Below are 17,789 nucleotides of genomic sequence, written 5' to 3'. Positions count from 1 at the left end.
TCCTCCCCGCGCGCCGATGCGGCGGCGCCCCCTGGCGGCCGCGGGCCGGCAGCGCCCGGCGCGGGGCTGCGCTGCGGCGCGCACGCACTGAGCGCTGTGCCCGCGCCTGGCGGTGGAGACGGACTAGTGGGCAAAAGAAACCGCAGGGGACGGGCACGCCGCCGCTCCTGCAGCCTTAGCCGGGTGTGGGTGTTGGGCCGGTCGCGGGGCTTGAACCCAGGGCCCGAGCACCGTCCCCGAGCTTTTAGTGCGCTACTGCTTTGCGCCTCGGCTCCGCCTGTGGTTTTCAGGTGGTTCATTGGAGACGAGTCTCGTTTGCACTTCCTGGAAACTCAGGCTGGCTTTGCGCTGCAGTCCTCAGATCTCCTCCTCCGGGAGTAGCTGGGGTGACAGATGCCAGCCATCAGCGCCTGGGTTTTTTTTCTGGCGGGTTTGAACACTACCTGGCAGCCCCTGTGCCCAAGGAGGGAATCTGTCTGGATTGTCAGTGAAATGCAAGAGGAGCCTTCTGCCCAGAGGGTCTTCTATCCAGCAAGCCACAGGGGTGGGAGATGGGGTGGATGGTAGGGGTAGTAAAACCATCCCTCCTTGAGAACTGCTACTTCAGTGTAGCTGGATTTTAGGCCAGCCCTGGGGCTCGAACTCAGGGCCTGGGAGCTGTCCCCGAGCTTCTTTCGTTCAAGGCTAGCTCTCTACCATGAGCCACAGCACCACTTCTAGCTTTTTCTGTGTATGTGGTACTGAGGAATTGAACCCAGGGCTTCATGCAGGCTAGGCAAGCACTCTACCACTAAGCCACATTCCCAGCCCAACACCCTTCCTTTCCCTCCCCCCTCGTGTTCAAGGCTTAGATAATTGTCATTAACTATTCGAATGGTGGCTTCTCTCTCCCTGAGCTGGTCTATTCGTGCTCTTTCTTGGTTTCTGGGCTTCCCCCTTCATTACCTTGCTCAGACAAACTTCAGCAAGCCTCTCTTGTATATTCCCTGTTCCATGTTCAGCCCTCTGCCCTTGGATTGTGTGTCTCTATTCTGCAGTAGATCTGATCTCTGCGAATTGCATTCCCCTCATTCTCCCTCCATTGCCAGTTCTCTGTGAAACTGGTTCAGCCATGGAAGACATTTGCGGGAGACTGGAGGAGGGAGGGCAACTGGGAGAAAATGGTCCTGCTCAGACATCTTCATCTACAAGATCTCCCTCTCTCCTTCCAGTCTTTGGTCTTCCATTTCACTCATCTTTTTTTTTTTCTTGCTTGTGTTTACATGAATCATCCTTCCTTCTGTCCATCTCTTCATCCATCACACCCCCATTTATTCACCCCCTCACCCCCCCCCCCAGCTACCCACCTCCATTCACCCATCTCCTCATCTACCCACCCATCTACTCACCCGCCCATCCACCCAGCTGTCATCCATTGGTCTGGCCTGCCTTATCTATTGAGTGTCTACAGATGCAGCACTGTGCTTCTGGATGACAGGGTAGTGAACAAGATTGGTAATCGGCATGCTCTCCTGCAGCCTACATTCTTGTGCAGGATAGAGATAATTTAAAAGCATTCACGAAGTCACATAAGTGCTAGGATGGAGTAATTACAGAGTGCTTTAGGGCCACATAGGAGGGGCATTTTCTTAGCAAGGGGGTGTGAAGAGGGTTTGAGTCCTTGAGCGTCTTTCTTTATCATTTTGATTTTTAAACATCATTATTATAAACGTGATGTACAGAGGGGTTACAGTGACATTGCTCTCTCCCAGTTTTACCCTCCCATCCCTACCCACAAGTGATAGAGTTCATTTTCAAAATAGTGTCTAGTGAGTGCCACTGCTGCATTTGTTCACCCTCTGTCCCTTCATTTCCGTGTCCTCCCCTTACCCTCCCAAAGACAGATCAATGAACAACAAAAGGAAAAGAAAACAAAAACAGCAACAAAGACAAAAAAAAAAAAACAACCCTCCGTTTCATTTCCTGGAGTTCATTTTGAGAAATGTTATTTTATCTGATCAGAGGCACAGATGCTTTGTGTCTTTGTGTTCCTTTTGTAAGAGTATTCTCTTTTGGGCTCACTGTGTGTAAATGCCTAGCGTCTTGTATAATTTTTCATGTTCCCACGTATTTTAGATCCAGCCTCCACCTATGAGAGAATGCATGCGCCATTGGTCCCTCTGAGGCTGGCTTACCTCACTTAACATGATTGGTTCCAGATCCATCTGTTTCCCTGCAAGTGACATAATAGTATTATTTCTAATGGGAGTGTAAAATTCCATTGTGTATAGGTACCACATGTTTTGGACCCACTCATCCATTGTAGGGTATCTGGGTTGGTTCCCTAACTTGGCTATTCTTTGGGACTCTTGAGAGATGAGAGCTATCCGTCAGAGGAAGAGAGAGCAGGCAGAAGGTACAGTCTGGACAGACCGCAGGCTGGGGAAGGAATGGTGCAGTGGGGGGGGACCCGAAAGGGGAGCTCTCACATACAGTCAGACTTGCCTGGAGTGGACTCTGATCTCGGGAGGGGAAAGGCTTGAAATTTAACCCTCTCATGGCAGTCTTCCTTTTTTCTTTTTTTTTTTGTTGGTCGTGGGGCTTGAACTCTGGGCCTGGGCACTGTCCCTCAGCTCTTCAGCTCAAGGCTAGTGCTCTACCACTTGAGCCACAGCGCCACTTCCTTTTTCTTTAAACTCCAAGATAAATGTTTCTATAGCCTGCAAGTCAGGTTTAACCTTGGCCCATGTAGTACCTTAGAAAAGGATCAAGCTGCTCAAGTCTGTCATTTTCTGAATTCTGGAACTGGCCCTTGGGTGCTGTTGGATGCTTTATTTGTTTGCTTATGTATGTATGTATGTATATGTTCTAGTCTTGGAGCTTGAATTCAGGGCCCGGGCACTGTCCTTGTGCTTTTCGTTCTCAAAGCTAGTGTTCTATCACTGAAACCACAGCTCCACTTCAGACTTTTGTTTTTGCAAGTACATTGCAGATTAAGAGTCTCCTGGACTTTCCTGCCTGGGCTGGCTTTGAATGGTGATCCTCAGATCTCAGCCTCCAGAGTAGCTAGGATTACAGGCCTGAGCCACTGGCACCCAGCACCTTTTTCTTATTGTAGCGCTACAGTGTTCTTTTGTCGTGGAGAGATAATTATTAGGATAACTGAGTTGAGACCTCTCGCTTTTTAACTCTTTGCTCTCTGGGCCACAGACATTTTGGTGCTGGGGTGGGAAAACGTGAATGGATTTAGGTCAGGGGCAAGCACCTAGCCCAGCCCAGCCCAGGCAGGAGGTAGAATGAGTCGGTGGGCTCAGCACTCCTGGCCTTTTTGGGCTACCTTTAACTTTCTTTTTGTGGTTTCACAAAGCGCGTTATTACTCATCTCCTAGTGCTGATGTAAGAAAACCCACAGTGCAAATGGGAAGATAAACAGCAACTGTCACTTCTTCTCTCCCCTGCACTGTGGCGATAGAGTGGGAGCCTGAGGGCTTAGAGAAGAATGCAGAGCCAAGGTTCAGCTGCGATTCAGCACAGGTGACTATTAATGTCCTGTGGGAAGGGAGACCTACTGTGTGCAGAAACTGAGAGCTGCAGGATTTGGGGCCAATGAAAACGGATGGAATTTTACATTTGCAAGATGATTTCTGTAGGCCATTACAATGCAGGTCAAAGCAGACACGGTCACAGGTTGATTTGGTGATGCTAAGGGGTGTCTTCATTAGAATCCCCCCGGAGAACTTTAAAAATGAGATGGGCTGGGAAGGTGGCTCAGTGGTAGAGCGCTTGCCTTGAGCTGAAGAGCTCAGGGACAGCGCCTAGAACCTGAGTTTAAGCCCCACGACAGAAAGAAAGAAAGAAGAAAGAAGAAAAAGAAGAAAGGAAGGAAGGAGAGAGAGAGAGAGAGAAAAAGAGAGAGAGAGAGAGAGAGGAAAGGAAGGAAGGAAGGAAGAAAAAAGTTTAGGGAAGATCAGAGGTTTGAACAGTGGAAGACTTGCTTAGCATGCACAAAGTCTTGAGTTTGATCCCTGTCAACACACACACACACACACACACACACACACACACACACGGAACTCAGCAGAAGGACACATAAAAGAACTCTAGAAGCAAGGGGCTCAGGACTCAGGGCAACTTTCCTGTGTTCTGCTGTGTGCCCATCCTTGGCTTTGACTTTGATGTGCTTTACGAAAACCACCTAGTCAATTAAGACGGGAAGCCAGAGGGCTCAAAAAAAAAAAAAAAGAGGAGACCCACTGTAGGTAGGAGGTGAAGAGAATCCTCAGCACGCTGCTGAAGAGACTCCCAAGACAGCAAGCAGGGAGGAGGTGCAGAAATCCATCAGCCTTGGACTGGAGTGGTTCATAAGGCTCTGGATAGATCCAAGGAGACACGAAGGCCAAAGTGTTTTGCGAGTGTGGTGGAAGGCTGCCATCACTGGACTGTGAGGCCAGGAGAATACCATTGATAATTTGAGTGCGTCTCGCCAGTCAGGCCAAACAGAACTGTGGGAGGTGCATATGACGCGCTGTGGTTTCAGTGTGTCACCACATGCCTATGTTGAGATTTTACGATATCAAGCAGTTGCTTGAGAAGGTGAGTAGGCCACGAAGACTCTATCCTCACGAATGCAATTAGGGCCTTGTAAAGGGCCGGGGAACTAGCTAGATCTCTCCCTCTCTCCTCTTTCTTTTTCTGTCTCTTCACCTCTGTGTTTACCCTCTGGAGGATGTAATCATCAGGCGCCATCTTGGAGGCCAACTCGAGGGCCTTACCAGGCCATTGAACCTGTCAATGTGTTGATCTTGGACTCCCAGCCTCTAAAATGGTGAAAAAATAAATTTATGTTCTTTAAAAATTACTAAGGCTCACAAGAGCAGAGAGACAAATGGCACATGGTCTCCCTGATATGTGGATGCTAAATCCAAAATGCAAGGAGATACGACAAAGTCAACAGAACTCAAGAAACAAAGGACTTCCACTCAATTTCTAAATGACTCCATGCTCTTGACCACATATATGGTATCTATCTATCTGTCTGTCTGTCTGTCTGTCTGTCTGTCTATCTATCTGCACACATCTGAGGGAAGCTAGGACGAGGGCACAGAATCAAGGAAACAGGGGAAAACATACAGCAGAGAGGCCCATCAGCTGCACTGGACATTGATGGAAACAAACTAAGCAACTCAAGGTCAGCGATGGGAGGAGTGAATGAGAGGGAAAGAGGGAACAGCTTACACTAAGCCAAAGGAAAGAAATGTACGTATCACCTGTGGTGATCGCAAAAGGCGTGAAGAAGCCCATAGTTTAGTTGGAAATGTCTTTCATCTTATTCTAGGTGCTAGGTATATATACAAGCTAGGTGCTGGTGGCTCACGCCTGTAATCCCAGCTACTCAGGAGGCTGAGATCTGGGGATCTTGGTTCAAAGCCAGCTCAGGTAGGTTATCTCCAATAACCACCAGAAAACCAGTAGTAGAGCTATGGCTCAAAATGGTAGAGCACTAGCCTTGAGCAGAAAATCTCAGGGACAGCACTGAGGCCTTGAGTTCAATCCCCGTGACCACTACCACCATCACCAAACAAGTTGGGCACTCTAGCTCATGTAAGCAATACCTGAATTATTCACAAACAGTGCCAAGTGTTGCGGTTTTCTAAAGTGGAAAGGCAACCACAGGCTGTCCAGCTGGGCGCACAGGCATAGGGACCAGAGGAATAGGAATGATATTTGAGTGAGGCCTTAAAATAAGAGTCCTTAACGTTTCTTGGTTCAAGGTCGCTGTGTCTTGATGGAAGTCATAGCCATTCTCTTTATAGGAAAGAGAACCCAGTCATGAATACAAAGGATATCCAACTTGTATCTCTTGTTTCCTGGTCCTGTTAATCTCCACTAGTGACCCCATTAGGAATCAGCATGGCCAACTAAATTCCAGCTGAGAGACAAGCGTAGCATTGCCACAGGAAGGGAAGAGGAGGAACTCAGCTAGCTGAGTCGATGGGGGGGAGAGAGAATTCTAGTCGATAGGAACACTAGGGAGAGAAAGGCAGAAAACGTTCAGCCTCTTACCTTAGCATGCTCTGTGGCTATGTCCTGTAGTCTGAATGGGTTCTCCACCATTCATGGATGGAACTGCCACCCCAGAGCAAGGTGGGGGCGTGGGGTCGTCTAGGTGGGGTTAGGTCATGAGGACTCTTGTCCTCACGCAGATATCAGGGCTACAGGAAAAAAGTAGGTGGAAGCTGGCTTTCTTCTTGCTCTTCTGTCTGTGCCACAAAAGCCTTCAATGGATCAGGGACTTGCTCACGATCACGCCTTGCTCATGGGCTTCCCAGCCTCTAGAGTGTGAGAAACCCGTGTGTGTTCTTTATAATTACATCCCCTGTAGAGTTCTCTTTCAGCAGCTCAAGAGGACCTCACACAACATCCTAACCCAGGATGCACTCCTAGTACTCTACCTGCCGGTGAACTTGCTACTAGGGCTGAGTTACCAGGGCTCTAGGCTACACTGTGAGCATCGTGTCTGCTTACGGTAAAGTGGATTTCTTTAACCTGAGGCATTTTATTCTGAGCATCTTACTCATCAGGAAGGCTTTTCTGCAGCTGCCTTGGTTATTTGGCTTTCTTGTGATTTCCCCAAACCTCAGCATCCTTAGGACTCTGCTTCTAGGGACATTCACCAGGTGGTGTGTCCATTGATTGTTTCAAAGTTTCACCAATTCCTCTGTCACTCGCTTGGGCCAAGGGACTGGCAGCAGGATAGCCCCATGGAAGGAGAAACTTTGGGAGCACCCATCTTTTTTTCTGCCATAAATGTGGGCTGGGCCCCAAGAGGGGCTGCTCTGGATTCTAAAAGAAAGAAAACCCTGGAGCATAGCTCCGTGTGGCCTCAGAAAGGAGTGAGAAGTAAAACTGTAGTATCGAGAGCTATTTTGATTTTGGGATCCCAAAATCAAACATAGTGATGGCTGACTAATATACAAGGACATTTGGGAATGTCTCTAGGATCTGTTGGGCAGAATCTGCCATCGAGTATTTTCTCAGGACTGAGAATTTCATCTATCAATTTTTTTTTGTCAAGAGCCTTGGTATATTTATGAATTCCAAACATGGGGCATGCTGAAGTTATGTCTTTTCTTTTCTATCTTGTTTTGGAGAAATAAATTCTATTTGATGTTTTAAGCCAAAAAGAAACTCAAGGTGCACTGACAGCCATTTCCCATTTCTCCAAATTCCCATCACTGCCAGCCACAGACAATCACCATGTTTTCTGTTTCCATACATTTTCTATTTTTAGAAATGTCATATATGTGGAATCATATCATTTATACTCCCCCCTCCCCCCCCCCCCCCCCCCGCTTTGTCAGTCCTGGGGCTTGAACTCAGGGTCTGGAGCACTGGCCCTGAGCTTCTTTTTGCTCAAGTCTAGCACTCTACCACTTGAACCACAGCACCACTTCTGGCTTTTTCTGTTTGTGTGGTACTGAGGAATCGAACCCAGGGCTTCATGCATGCTAGGCAAGCACTCTACCACTAAACCACATTCCCAGCCCTACCCCTTTTTAAAAACCAATTTCTTCCATTTTAATATTCCAAAGTTCACCGCGTTTTTAATTTCCAATTTTTCATTTGTATTTATAATACAAATGTTTTATAATAATTGTACAGAATTATGTGCTTCATCGTGACGTTTTAATATATCCATATTTTGTGCTGTGATCCTATTTGGGTTATTTCTTTTTAATTAATAAAAATATCATGGGTTGTGAATATAGCTCAGTGATACAGCATTTGCTTGGTATGTGTAAGGTCCTGGGTTGGATCCCCAGCAACACACACACACACACACACACACACTCATGTAGTGAATATAAATCACTGAAACCAATGCCTGACCACAATTGAGAACAAAATATTTTATTTCCTTCAATAAAACTATAGTTTACAGCTGTATTTACTAAATAAATTATATAATTTCTCTTTTACAAGCAATAAACTAGATCACAAATATTTCAAAGACAACATATGTACACGATGTAAGGCCTTTTATAAATAGCTTTGCTCTTCGCATTTCACTGGTAAACGGTGAAAAGCCTTTATAGGAAGAAGCTGGTTTTCTATAAAGTAGAGGCGGAGCTACGACTCTGATCTTCAAAGAAATCAATTTAAACTTTTAATGACGTGGGCTATGATTCTAATTTTGCAAAACAAAAGAGAGATAATTTATACTTTCTCATGTTGTCTGGATGGATTAAAAAAAATATCAAAGCAGGTTGGTTTCATAGGGCTGCTTATGTGCAATCACTGGATACATGCGAAATGAAAGTGTGCAAGTGTCCACAGGAAAATAACACTTCCAGAAGGTGATTGGCAATGGTCTAGAAAGCAGGTCAATAAAGTTCATGCAGCTCTTGGAAGTCAGCAAGCAACAGCAAGTAATAGTATAGTGTGGTGTTTTTACATCCCATTCACAACTCGGCCTGTGGACCAGGGCTTCCTCAACATGGCGCACACTCTGAAGTCCAGTTGCTTTTTCCTCTGTGTGTATCAGGATTCAGCCAAGTTCCTGTGGAGAATTCTGGAATGGACAGACTTCCTTCTTACAACTGCATTCGTGTCTGATCGCCGTGCTTACTATAGGGGAGGTTGGGAAAGAGGAAGAGAGCAGATATGAGATGAAGTTTTGGCACCAAATTATAACCCAGACCCGTGCGTGGGCCCCCACGCTCATTATTTCTCCCAGTGTGTCATCTGGAAAAGATGCAGGTAGAAATGGGGTGCATGAAGCTTGAGATTCTTCTGCAATAATTAGCATAGCACCTGCTCCTCTGGGGACCCAATGTTTATCACAAGCCAATGCCAATTACAACACAGTATGACACAGGGCTAAAGGGAGTGCTAAGCGAGCTGTTAGACCTGGAGTTGAAAGAATAGCTCAAACATAGTCTTAAGCTGGGCACTGGTGGCTCACACCTGTGATCCTAGCTACTCAGGAGACTGACATCTGGGGATCAGGGCTCAAAGCCAGCAGAAAAGTCCATGAGACTTTTATCTCCAATTCACCACCAGAAAACTGGAAGTGGTGCTATGGCTCTAGCCTTGAGCTGAAGAGCTCAACGACAGTGCCCAGGCCCTAAGTTCAAGCCTTACAACTGACAAATAAAAAACAAACCAAAACCCCAACAAAACAGTCACCAACTCCCAAATACCACAGGCATTTCTAATTAGTGTCCCTGTGGCTAGACAGAAGGAACATCTAGCAGATTATTTAAGCTAAAATGGTAATCATTTACAATCAAAGCCAGTTTGTCTGTAGAGAGATCGATTGGCACAAATCTATTAATGTTCTAGTCATTACTGCCACATGACATCATGCAAGTTGTTTAACCTTTGGGATTCTTATCACCTGTGAAATAGAAGTAACACACCCCATCTTACAGGATAGTATGAAAACTTTGTGTGTTTGTCTTGTGGGTCATGGAGCTTAAACTCAGGGCCTGGGTGCTGTCACTGAGCTTTTCTTGCTCTAGTCTAGTATACTAACCTTTTGATCTTGCCTTTTTGGACTTTTTGCTCTTGACTGGTGTCCTCTCACTTGAGCTGTACCTCCACTTCTGGCTTTTTGCTGGTTCACTGGAGATAAGAGTCTTACAGATTTCTCCTTCTAGGCTACTCTCAACCTTAGTCCTCAGATCTTAGCCTTCTGAATAGCTAGGATTATAGGATATAGGAGCGAGCCAACAGCGCCGAGGATTTTTGTTTTTTTTATTATATCTAATCTATTCTCCCTTGAGAATTACTTCAAAAGCCACAATCAGCTAGGAATCTGGGGACTGTAAATGAGGACCTGTCACAGACCGCAAGACAAGAGAGCCTTTATCCACGCTGTATTTGCTGAGACCGTTGAAGCGGCTGCTTAAACAGGAGAAGCATTATCTGTGTGGAATCTCCAAACTACCAAGGGGCCCCTTTCTAAGAGACTCAAGTGGAACTGGCCCTGATAGATAAGGAGGGGTGTGCTAGGGTCCAAGAGCAAATTAGCACCTTCCCACCGTGCCTCCATAATAATTGTCGTCTCAAGGCCAAAGGTGGTAGACGCTGGGCCCATCAGGGTGATCTGGCTTTTGACAGCCGAAGAACATGCTCCCTGCTGAACTTGCATGCGCAGCGCTGGGAGTGCACAGAGTGGAAATAGTCCATTGAGCCCTGAACTCACTCTTAATTAAATACCAATTCAAGGTCCCTCTAAGTCACTTCTTCTCCGCCTTGGGCAGTGCTGCCTTTCTACCAATAGGTGGCAGCAGAAGGCCCTTGATCATAAGCTCTGGGCAGTACCCGTGTAAGATCGTCACAGGGGTTCACTTTAGTTTTGCTTCTAGATCAGAGGAAAAGTGTGCTTGATTCTAACTCCCAACCCCCTTAGGAGGGGACACTGGGATAGTGGTTCCAGTCTCTCCTACATTAATATCTAAGGCTGACGGGATGCTCAGAGGGGAAGGGCAGGGCCCTGTGAATGAGATCAGAGGAAACTCCTAAAACTACCAAACATTCCCACGCCCCCCGCCCCCACCCAGCACTTGATTTCTAATATATATACTTGCAATGGAGTCTGTTAATACATTTACCTGACAACTGTTTTTTTTTTTTTTAAAACAAAAACTTGTTTCCATTTCCCGGAGCTAATTTCGACAAGCATTATTTTGTGTAACCAGATGCACAGAGGCATTACACCTTTGGATTCCTTTCCTAAGAGTCTCTTCCTTCGGTCTCACTGTGTGTGAATGCCCAGAGTCCGGTATAATTGAGCATGTTCCAGTATTTTAGATCTCGCTTACTCATATGAGAGATTACACGCGCCATTTGGCGTATCTCACTTAACATGATTTGCTCTAGCTCCATCCATTTCTTTGCAAATGGTGTAGTAACATTCTTTCTAATGGCTACGTAAAAGTCCATTGTGTATAGGTACCACGTTTTTTTGGATCCGCTCATTTATTGTGGGGGCACCTGGTCTGTTTCCACATCTAGGCTAGTGTGAAAAGTAAGGCAATGCACATGGATGTGCATATGGATGTCTTTATGATATCCTGGTTTGTGATGTTCTGGGTAGATGCCCAGGAGCGGTTAGATCACAGGGAAGATTTATGTCTAGTTTTCTGAGGTATCTCCACACTGCTGTCCGGGAGTGGTCTGACTAGTTTACATTCCCACCAACAGTGCAGCAGGGTACCTGACAACGTTTGATGGGCAACGGAAAACAACTTGGAACTATCTACCCAGCCTCACAACAGCTTAGCCAGGGAGAAGGGGAGAATGGATGAGAGAAATGGATCTACGCGTGTGAGCGAGGCGCAACACCTCCAGTACGGCCACGCAGTGGGATTTTCAGTCCCCTGAGAATTCCTATCCACCTGAGACAACTGAAAGTGACATTATTTAAAAACAGGGTACCTGCAAATGCAATCAGTTCAGACGGGATCACATGCACTAGGGCAGGCCCTGAAGCCATGACCGATGTCCTAAGAAGAAGAAGAGGAGAGGACAGACTGAACTCGGGGAATCACAGGAAGAAGGCCATGCCAACCAGGAAGCTGAGAGGAAACTCCCGTAAAGAGCACCAAGGGACACGGGATGCCACTAGAGTTGGAGACGGCAGGTAGGAACCCTCACCTACCACTGCTTCAGAGAGCAGGGCACTGCGGACACCTTCATGTTAGGCCTCTAGAACAGGAAGACAATAAGGCTTGATTGTTTAAGCCGTCTAGTTTGAGGCAATTGGCTATAGTACCCAGAGGAGATGAGCTGGGGAAAGCCCAGGACCTTACATACTCATACTCAATAAGCTTTATTTATTTGTTTATTTATTTCTATGCTGGCCCTGGGGCTTGAATTCAGGGCCTACGTGCTGGTCTTGAGTTTTGTATTGTTTTATTTGGTTTTCCTCAAGGCTAGTGCTCTATCACTTAAGCCACAGCTCCACTTCTGGCTTTGGCTTTCTGGTGCTTACCTGGAGATTAGAGTCTCGTGGACTTTCTAGCCCAGGCTGGCTTCAAACCATGATCCTCAGATCTCAGCCTCCTGATCAGGCTTTTATTTCTTTTATTTTTATTTTTTTTTTGTCAGTCGTGGGGTTTGAACTCTGGGCCTGGGCGCTGTCCCTCAGCTCTTCAGCTCAAGGCTAGCGCTCTACCACTTGAGCCACAGCACCATTTCCAGTTTTCTGGTGGTTTATTGAAGATAAGAGTCTCACAGACTTTCCTGCCTGGGCTGGCTTTGAACCACGATCCTCAGATCTCAGCCTCCTGAGTAGCTGGGATTACAGGCGTGAGCCACTGGTGCCCTGCTAGGCTTTTATTTCTTATTATGCATTTTCCCATTGTAACCCAGAAGGGAAAGGAAGGGTATGAGAGAGGATGGTCCTGTTTACCAGGTCGATGGGTATCATGGACATTCATTCTTTCTAAAACTCTCATATGTTCTGTCTGGTTTAAGACGCCGTTCATTTCTTCAGGCTCGGAACCTGTCGTTCTCAAGTTCACACTAGTAGAAACTCTCTGAGCATTGGAAAAATGTCAGGAGCTCTGTAAATGCTGGCCTTTTATGCCAAGGAAGAGGAATCCAGAAAGCAAAGCCAGAGGGACAGTGTCTAGAGGGACAGACTACTTATAGGAGACAAAGGAGGGACAATGGCAGAATGTCCCATGGATAGCCTGGGGCGGTGGGGGGGAGAGAGGGGCGGGAGGCGGAGGGGGGGAGTGGGGGGGGGTGAAGGAGGGGGAGGAATAGGAGACACAGGCATTTTGAAGAACGTGCCAGCCAAGCTGTGGCCCTACAAACTACCATGCCAGTTCACTCAGGCTTTCATGAAACTGAAAGGCCACAGTGCTTCTTTAACTCCAGCTCCAAGTTTCGAAGCTAGTCCCCCACCCCCTTTTTTTTTGGTTGGTCATGAGACTTGAACTTGGGGCCCAGACAGTGTTTCTGAGCTCTTTTGCTCAAGGCTAGCTCATTACCACTTTGAGCCACAGTGCCACTTCCGGTTTTTGTGTGGTTAATTTGGAAGATAAGAGTCTCTTGGGGACTTTTCTACCTTGGCTGGCTTTGACCCTTGATCCTCAGTTCTCAGCTTCCTGAGTAGCTGGGATTACAGGTATGACTATCAGCACCCAGCGAGGTCTTTTTAGCTCTCCACCCCTCCCCAGCTGAAGACTGAACCCAGGGCCTTGCACTTGCCAGGCAAGCATTCACTGAGCCAAATCCCCAACCCCTAAGTGAATCCTTAAACAGCAATTAGTGTTGTTAAAAAAAAAAAAAGTTCCTATGAGAGACTTCCTAATCAGACTGACAGGTCACCTCATTAAACTGAGGTATATGTCACCTTTAATTCAAAAATAGAAATAGCTTGGAGATGTTAAGGGGCTCAGGAGTGACAATGATTTATTATTATTATTATTATTATTTAGCCTTTTCACGTGTCTTAAGAATGCTGTTTGGTTAATAACTTAAGGAGTCAAGCATTTCTGGAGATAAAGGGCCTTCGTTGACCCTTTCTAAAACTCTAGTGCCCAACAACGCGATCCTTTGGTGAAGGAAAGGCATTTCTGATCCAGACGCTTAGGAACCAATGGTGTTATTCTGTGTTGTTGTTTGTTTGTTTGCACTGGAGCAGAGCCTGTGGCTAGTGGGGAATCCAGCATTCTCTGGTGAAGCCATGAAACCACCACCGTCTCAAACAAACACCTTCCCACAGCCAACAGCAGATTCCCAGGAAATCACCAAAGAGACCTACATTGTAGGAATAGGCCCCTAACTTCAAAGCCACAGGTTCGAATCTCAAACAGATTCTCTTGCCACAAAAAGTTGTCTAAGACTCCCATGATCTTAATGAAAGGTTTTTTTTTCCTCTTTATTTTTTCCTCCTCAGGTTCACTTCATTCACAATCGTATGATAAGCTGCTAATTCAATCTTTTTCAAGTCTTCCTTTCTCTTTGCCCTCTTGATCCAAGAGTATCATTACCCACCCTAAAAACACATTCAATAATTAGGATAGCCCAGAGCTGCTTATCCGAGCACGAATCCCAGAAGGTTTAATCCCTTTCTTTTTCCTTCATGCACAGCTAATCCATTTTTACAGCACTTTTGTGGATGAAAGAAGAAAGGATGGGAGGCTGTTCACGGGAGACGTGTAGAAGGAACAGGGCATAATTTAGGAGAGAAGAACAGAGGCAAGAAAGGCGTTGTCCTGTGCTAGCAAATCTTCCCCCCTCCTCCACTGTAAAAAACGCAGCCTATCAGCACCCACTTAGCCAAACCCATTTTGGGGGCTCGCTCTCACTCACTCTATCTTCCCCTGAACACCAGATTGCATTCTATATTAGGCAAAGCAAGGCTGCTTTCACAACCGTGATGGGTGAGGGGTGGACTCGGTGCCTGGCACTGCCTGAGACTGTTCACCAAGGGGAAATTTGTCATGAAGACCATGGCGTTGCCACCTATACCCCAGCAGGCTGCTTTACATACCCTCCACTGCGGCCTCAGCCCAGCATGCAGTGGTACACATATATCTTTCAGTCACTGGTCAATTTCCTCTCTGACAACCTCTTCCTTGATTGACTATTTGAAGGCAGCTATGTTCACCGCTATACCACCAACGCTAACTCCTTGACTGACTATTTGAGAGTGAAATCAGGACGCCTGGATGTCCACAGAGCCATGTGAATGGCGTTGTGAAAGAACTGTAGGAGCACTGTATTCTGTGAGACCTGAACGAAAAGCCTTCAGCAGACTGATGGAACAATTAATGTTGCCTAGGGTCATCTAACCTTTTGAACCTCATGTCAAGTTACAGCCAGCTGGACTGGCATCAGTGGATCACAACTGTCATCCCCTTACTCAGGAAATGGAAGGGATCAATAGATCAACAGCTAGGTTAAATTGAAACTCCTCTGTACACCTATTTGTTCTACAAATAAACAAAAAGAGTAGTAGAGTTAGGTGCCTGTGGCTTACACCTGTGATCGTAGCTACCCAGGAGGCTGAGATAGGAGGATTGAGACTCTTGTTTCTAATAAACTACTCAGAAAATCCTGGAAGTGGTGCTGTGGCTCAAATGGTAGAGCACTAGCCTCAAGCAGAAGAAGCCCTGAGTTCAAGCCCTGGGATAAGCAGGAAAAGTGGTAGCATGCCTGTGGTTTGCAAAAAAGCCAAGGGAGAGTGCAAGGTCCTGAGTTCAAGTCCTAGTATAGGCACAGTTTTGTTTTAAAGTCATTAAACAAAAAAGATGCAGTCATAGATATGAGCATCCAACTTCTTGTACTAATCTAGACATTAGATGAAAAGAAAACTAACATAATAGTTTTCTTGTCAGGTGCCAGTGGTGCATGTCTATAATCCTAGCTACTCAGGAGGCTGAGATCTGAAGACTGTGGTTCGAAGCCAGCCTGGGCATCCAGACAGTCCATGAGACTCTTATCTTCAATTTAACAACCAGAAAACCAGAAGTGGCACTCTGTCTCAAAGTGGTAGAGCAAAGGAGCTCAGGGAGAGTGCCCAGGACCTGAATTCAAGACCCACAACTGACAAAATAAATAGTTCTCTTTTTCACTAAATTTATTTTTGTTTTGGAAATAGTTATATTCTTAAGATATTTTAAAAATTACTGTTTAGTTTTATTTTGTTGTTTATAGGGCTTGAACTCAAGGCCTGGATGCTGTCCTTGAGCTTTTCTGCTCAAGGCTAGTGTTCTAACACTGCGAGGCACAGCTCCACTTCCAGTTTTCTGGAGATTAAATTGGATTTAAGGGTCTCACAGACTTTCCTGCCTGGGATGTCTTTGAACTGTGGTCCTCAGATCTTAACCTCCTAAGTAGCTAGAATTACAGGCAGGAGCTATCAGCACCTGGCTATGTTTACTACTTTAAATAAGTACATAAACATTTTCTCAGCTTTAGTTTTGAAGACATAACCCGCATATACAAAAGCTTGCTAGAATCTTAGATTTTTCTTTTTTTGTGCTGTTCCTGGGGCATGAACTAGAGCCTGGTGCTGTCCCTGAGCTTCTTTTGCTCAAGGCTAGTGCTCTACCACTTAAGCCACAGTGCCACTTCTGTGTGTGTGTGTGTGTGTGTGTGTGTGTAGATAAGAGTCTCATGGACCTCTCAATCCTCCCCTGAACAGCTAGGATTACACGTGTGAACCATGCCACTGACAGGTAGGACTGTTGTATATTAATAAATAACCCGAAAGGAAATGAAAGATTTTTGAGGTGCTGAGGATTGAACCTATGACTCATGCATGCTTGGCACATGCTCGATCACAGAGCTACATCCTCAGCCAAAAAGTAGAATTTCACGGAAAAGAATTCTCACAAAGCTCTATGTATCTTCTTTTCTGGACTTATCTCCCCCCCCCTCCCCCCCACCTTTTTGTCAGTCATGGGGCTTGAACTCTGGGCCTGGGCAATGTCCCTGAGCTCTTCAGCTCAAGGTGAGCACTCCACTACTTGAGCCACAGTACCACTTCTGGTTTTCTGAGTGGTTTATTGGAGATAAGACTCTTATGGACTTTCCTGCCCAGGCTGGCTTTTGAACAGCAATTCTCAGATCTCAGCCTCCTGAGTAGCTAGGATTATAGGCGTGAGCCATTGGCGCCTGGCTGACCATTCTTTTTTTTTTTTTTTTGGTCCAGTCGTGGGGCCTGAACTCTGGGCCTGGGCACTGTCCCTCAGCTATTCAGCTCAAGGTTAGCGCTCTACCACTTGAGCCACAGCGCCACTTCTGGTTTTTTTTTTCTGCTTATGTGGTGCTGAGGAATCGAACCCAGGGCCTCATGCATGCAAGGCAAGTGCTCTACCACTGAGCCACCTTCCCAGCCCCTGGCTGACCATTCTTATTATTAGTATGTAAACTCTTGTCTACCAATTGTGCCAAGCCATTTCCCTTTCTATACCGAAGTTTAAAAAGTCCAGGTTTATCAGTTCAAATATGTCTCTTTAAGTTTGTTTCCCCTCTATCTAGTTTTTCTTGTCATATTACTTGGTCTGATTTTGGGTAAGTTGTTTGACTTATCTAGATTTGTGGGGTTTTTTGTTGTTTTTTTTTTTGAGAAGGGACTATTTTATGGATCAAACGAGGGCCTGGTGTATGCTAGGCAAAGACTCCACTGAGAGCTACATTTCTGGCTTTCTGGGTTTAATTCAACATGCCACTTCATCCTAGAATCATTGTTTAGCAGTTAAGCATGCTGGTTTTTGGTTATTCTCTACTAGTTTGAATCTAACTCATACTGATTCTTGGGGGCAGACTGTGTAATATCCATGCACCTTGTCTGTACAAGTAACCATACTTCCCTTAGAGGAATGCTGTGAGATGATATGACTTAGTCCCCTCTAAAGGACATAGCTTAGGGTTGCTGCAGACACTCAGAAAGGCTTCATGGCTTCTTGTTTTTAGCTAAAACTATAAGATTAGGATAGATCACTATTTCTCTAAACTTTTTGAGAAAAATTCCTCCTATCTGCTACCTTCCCCTGGTTGCTACTCTTCTTTTCCTCTCTGACTTCTGAACCACAATATATTGTACCATTTGACCATAAATTTCACAGTATTGTGGGACAGTGATTCTTAGTTAAAGTCACAAACACATTCTAACCTTCATAGGGCAAATTGTCTTTATCGTGCTCTATAAAGTTTATGAGTTCTATGAGCTTTGACAATACAGCTATTTCTTCTACACTGGGTGATATGTACATTTCTTTCATTTGCTTAGTGTTAGCTGTTCCCTCTTTCCCGCTCATTCCCTCCCTTCCATCGCTGCC

At 45.8% G+C, this 17,789-nt stretch overlaps 1 protein-coding gene across 2 annotated transcripts in view; it reads right to left on the bottom strand.

Annotated features, from left to right (window-relative positions):
* Positions 1 to 7,869: 7,869 nt before the first annotated feature.
* Pip5k1b (phosphatidylinositol-4-phosphate 5-kinase type 1 beta) overlaps positions 7,870 to 17,789 on the bottom strand; it is a 257,064-nt gene continuing 247,144 nt past the window's right edge. Inside the window, exons 15-16 of one of the 2 annotated variants that reach the window (XM_042699340.1) lie at positions 11,425 to 11,492; positions 7,870 to 8,607 (exon numbers count right to left, since the gene is read on the bottom strand). In XM_042699340.1, coding sequence (XP_042555274.1) covers positions 11,442 to 11,492 — 51 coding nt within the window. In that variant the 3' untranslated portion in view covers positions 7,870 to 8,607; positions 11,425 to 11,441. The remainder of the gene's footprint in view (positions 8,608 to 11,424; positions 11,493 to 17,789) is intronic. The other variant, XM_042699341.1, reaches the window with a different exon arrangement.

This window comes from Dipodomys spectabilis, unplaced genomic scaffold, assembly GCF_019054845.1.
Source record: "Dipodomys spectabilis isolate Male_0828 unplaced genomic scaffold, ASM1905484v1 ptg000241l, whole genome shotgun sequence".
NCBI lineage: Eukaryota > Metazoa > Chordata > Mammalia > Rodentia > Heteromyidae > Dipodomys > Dipodomys spectabilis.
Note: the sequence above shows the minus strand (reverse complement) of the source record. Positions and strands in the feature narration are given on the sequence as shown.